The 4,208-nt window shown below is 45.2% G+C and overlaps 1 protein-coding gene across 2 annotated transcripts in view; it reads left to right on the forward strand.

Moving 5' to 3' along the window:
* The window catches only part of Spg7 (SPG7 matrix AAA peptidase subunit, paraplegin), a 35,132-nt gene that overhangs the window by 6,254 nt on the left and 24,670 nt on the right, over window positions 1-4,208 (forward strand). For both annotated transcript variants that reach the window (XM_021220085.2, XM_029532561.1), the window contains exon 3: window positions 425-514. In XM_021220085.2, the coding sequence (XP_021075744.1) occupies window positions 425-514 (90 nt within the window). The remainder of the gene's footprint in view (window positions 1-424; window positions 515-4,208) is intronic.

Here is a 4,208-nt window from a genome sequence, read left to right on the forward strand (position 1 = left end):
GTGTGTGTGTGTGTGTGTGTGTGTGTGTGTGGCGTGTGTGTGTGTGGCGTGTATATGTGTGTGTGTGTGTGTTTATGTGTGTATCCAGGTGCCCACAGAGGCCTGAAGAGGGTGTTGGATTTTTTTTGGAGCTAGAGTTACAGGTGGCTGTGATCTGCCAAACTTGGTGTCCTCTTCCAAGAGAAGTATGTTCCAGCCACTGGCGATCCAGTTTAAATAGCAAAGATACTTGTCTCTAATCATTAATAAATAGTTCATTATTCTATCATGAGCAGACACTGTAATAGTGTCAATGTATAGAAGGAAATGCTGTAATATCTCCGATGCAGCGACTCTCGGAGCGGAGCTTTGAGTTTCCGTTGTGATGTTATTTGTGGACACACTACTTTCTTGTGCAACTTGATTTTTTTTTTTCTTCTTATAGGTAGCACTTTCTATTTTAACACCTCAGGGATGAAGCAGAAGAATAAAGACAATGATAAACCCAAAGGCAAGACCCCTGAAGATGACGAAGGTATGCATGCCTTGTGCTCCAGTGCGCCTGTCCCTCTTGTGTCTCCTGTGCTCTCCTCTCAGCGGGGTGACTGCCTCCGTGGACACCTGTGTCTCTGTCACAGTCAGGCATGTCTGAAGGCAGACAGTTACACTGGTCGGTGTTCTCACTGTTCCTGGGTGTTTTGCATGAGCTGGGAGATCTGTGAGGCGGACAGACAGTGAGCGGAGCAGGTCTACAGGGGCAGGGTCACCGCCGTTTACAGCTACTGCTGCCCAGTCCCAGGGTCCCAGGTCCCAGCCTCAAGTGCGGAATCCGAGCCCTCACATCTCAGGTCTCACCGTCTGGAGTTAGACCGTCCAGGAGGGTAAAGCGCACAGAGAATGGAGTCTGAACTGAAATGCTGGGGGCTCTGAAGGGACTGACTGGGGGTTTTAGGTTTCTTTGGTTTTGGTTTTGTGTTGTTGTTTTTGTTTCTCTGTGCCTGACTGTCCTGGAACTCTCTGGAGATCAGGCCAGCCTCAGAGTCACAGAGATCAGCCCTGCCTCTGCCTCCTGAATGGTCGAGTTAAAGGCGTGCGCCACTACCTTGGGTAAAATGAAGTTTTATGCAGTGCTGGGAATCAAGTTACGCAAGCACTGCAACCACTGCGGTACCCATCCAGCCTCACACAGCCTTTGGCAGGCGAGGCTCACGCTGTCCCTCCTGCCTCAGGGCAGTCTAACTGTTGCTGTTGTTGGTGGTGTTGTTTTAATAAAAGATTTGTTTTTATTTTTTTAAAGATTTATTTATTTTATGTATATGAGTGTTCTACCTGCAGGTACACCTACACGCCAGAGGAAGGCATTAGATCCCATGATAGATGTGAGCAACTATGTGGGTGCTGGGAATTGAACTCAGGACCTCTGGAAGAACAGTCAGTCCTCTTAACTGCTGAGCCATCTCTCCGGCCCTGTTTTAGTAAATTTTTTAATTTAATTTTTTGGTTTAATTTTTTTTTTTGGTTTTTTAAGACAGGGTTTCTCTGTATAGCCCTGACTGTCCTGGAACTCACTTGGTAGACCAGGCTGGCCTCGAACTCAGAAATCCGCCTGCCTCTGCCTCCCAAGTGCTGGGATTAAAGGCCTGTGCCACCAGGCCCGGCTTAATTTAAAAATTTTTATAAAATTTATGGCATTTGTGTTTTGTGTGCATATATGTCTGTGTGAAGATGTTGGATCCCCTGGTTCTTGAATTCCAACAGTTGTGGGTGGTGGGAATTGAACCTTGGTCCTCTGGAAGAGGAGCCAGTATAAAATATATATATATACACACACACATACACACATACATATAATTTATTTTATTTTATGATCATTGATCGATCAGTGCTTGCCTGCATGTATCTGTGTGAATACATCAGATTCCACAGCACTGGAATTACAGACAGTTGTGAGCTGCCATGTGGTGCTGGAAATAGAATCCCTGTCGTCTGGAAGAACAGCCAGTGTTCTTAACCACTGAACCATCTTTCTAGCCCCAGTATAAAGTATTTTTGGTCATAGTCTTTCCTTTTCCCCAATTCTAACCCGTCCCTCCTTCCTACCTATCCAACGTCTTGTTTTCTCTCTTTTAAAACAGAACAAACACATAGTCTGTCCTGGGTTGGCCGACTCTTCCCAGGCACTGGCCCAGCCCTGGAGTGTGGCTTACATACCCAGCATCATTCCTTGGAGAAGACTGATTTCCCCTTTGTAGCAGCTATGAATTGCAGATAGGGTCTTGACTAGGACTGGAAATCTGTGCCCACTTCTCTTTCACTAAGATTGTTTTTGTTTTGTTTGTTGTTGTTTTAGACAAGGCCTTACTGTGTCCCTGCTTGCCCACTGTGCAGTCCAAGTGGGCTTAAACTTGAAACAGTTCTTTGGCCTCGGCCTCCTGAGTGCTGCGATTACAAAGCATTATGTTCTGTCTGATTCTCCGTTTTGGCAGTACTGTCTCCCGAGATGAAGATGACTGACGTGATGAGTAGATTAGAGGTTGTTAGAGAGGTGAGGAGCTGGGAGAAAGGATAACGTGAGGAGGCTCAGCTTAATAGTGGGTATGTAGACACAACTGTGTTTCAGACATAGGTGTTTCATCTTAGTGGCTGTCTCTCCAGCCTGTCCCTGGCAGTTTTTGAACTCACTATGTAGTTGAGGATGATATATATGCATTTTTTTATCTTATGTACATCAGTGTCTGCCTGCATGCATATCTGTGTGGGAATGTTGGGTACCCTGGAACTGTAATTACAAACAGCTGTGAGCTGCCGTGTGGGTACTGGGAATTGAACCTGTGTCTTCTGGAAGAGCAACCAGTGCTTTACTGTTGAGCCAACTCTCCAACTCATGAGCCCCTACTTCACTCCTAAGTCCTGGGCTTGCAGGTAGATGCAGCCATGCCTGGCTCTGATTGATTGTTTTTTTTTTTTTTTTATATTACTTATTACTATTTTAAGACAGAATTTCACTGTGTAGTTCTGGTTGGCCTGGAACACACTGTATAGACCAGGCTCGCAGAGATCCACCTGCATCAGTACTCCAGAGAGCTGGGATTAAAGGTGTGTGTGTCACCACACCAGGCTCTGTTTTGGTATTTTTGAAACTCACTGTGTAACCAAGGATTTCTTTAACTCTTGATTTTCTGCTCACCACCTCACTCACTGGCATTACAGGAGTGAGTTACCGATATATATTTCATCTTTAATTATTGCATGTGGGTGTTTTGTCTGCGAGTATGTCAGTGTACCTTGGGCATGCAGTGCCAGAAGTGGATGCTGACCTGGGACTGGAGTAACATGCTTGTGAGCGGCCACATGGTGCTGCGTCCTCGGGAAGCACAGCCAGTACTTTGAACCATTGAAGCATGTCTCTAGCCCTGTATTCTACATTTTATTATATTTATTTATTTATGTATGATGGGGCAGGGGCATGCATGGCTTTCCACAGTGTGCTTGTGGAAATTGGGAAACAGCTTATGGGAGTTGGTTCTGTCCATCCAGCCTGTGGGTCTGGGTCACGAGGCTTTGTAGCAAATGCCCTGCCTTGCTGAGCTCTCTGGCTAACCCTGGAGTGGTCTGTGTGTGAGAGAATGTGTATGAAGCATATTTGATTGTGAGAGAGCATGCGTGTGAAGCATATGTGATTGTGAGAGAGCATGCGTGTGAAGCATATGTGATTGTGAGTTTTGTTTTTTGGTTTGTTTTTAGAGACAGGGTCTCACTATGTAGCTCTTGTTGGCCAGACCCCACACAGATCCATTTGTCTCTTCCTCCCAAGTGTTGGTGTTATTCATATACCTGTGTGTGCAGCTGCTGAGAGAGAGTAAAGGGCTTTTGATCCTTCTGCCTCCCAAGTGCTGGGATTAAAGGCCTGTACCACTACACTTGATATCAGCTTATTTTTAAATATTGCTCATTTCAATAAATAAGTTTGTGTAGAGTGAGAATTGGGCTCTTCAGTGGATGAGAAAGATGTTAACTTTTGGGGTAGATGGGAGCAAGTACTAGCTATGCCTGACAGCTCCCATATGCTGCAGGTGTTGTGTTGGTATGTAGTTCACAGCATGCATTTCACTACCTGTGCCTACAACTTCTCTGGACTTGGAGTACAGCCTTCTCTACAAGGCAACAGCATGGTGTTCCTAGGAAACTTTTTTTTTTTTTTTTTTTTTTTTTGGTTTTTATATTTTTAT

The sequence above is a fragment of the Mus pahari genome, chromosome 20, assembly GCF_900095145.1.
Source record: "Mus pahari chromosome 20, PAHARI_EIJ_v1.1, whole genome shotgun sequence".
Taxonomy (NCBI): domain Eukaryota; kingdom Metazoa; phylum Chordata; class Mammalia; order Rodentia; family Muridae; genus Mus; species Mus pahari.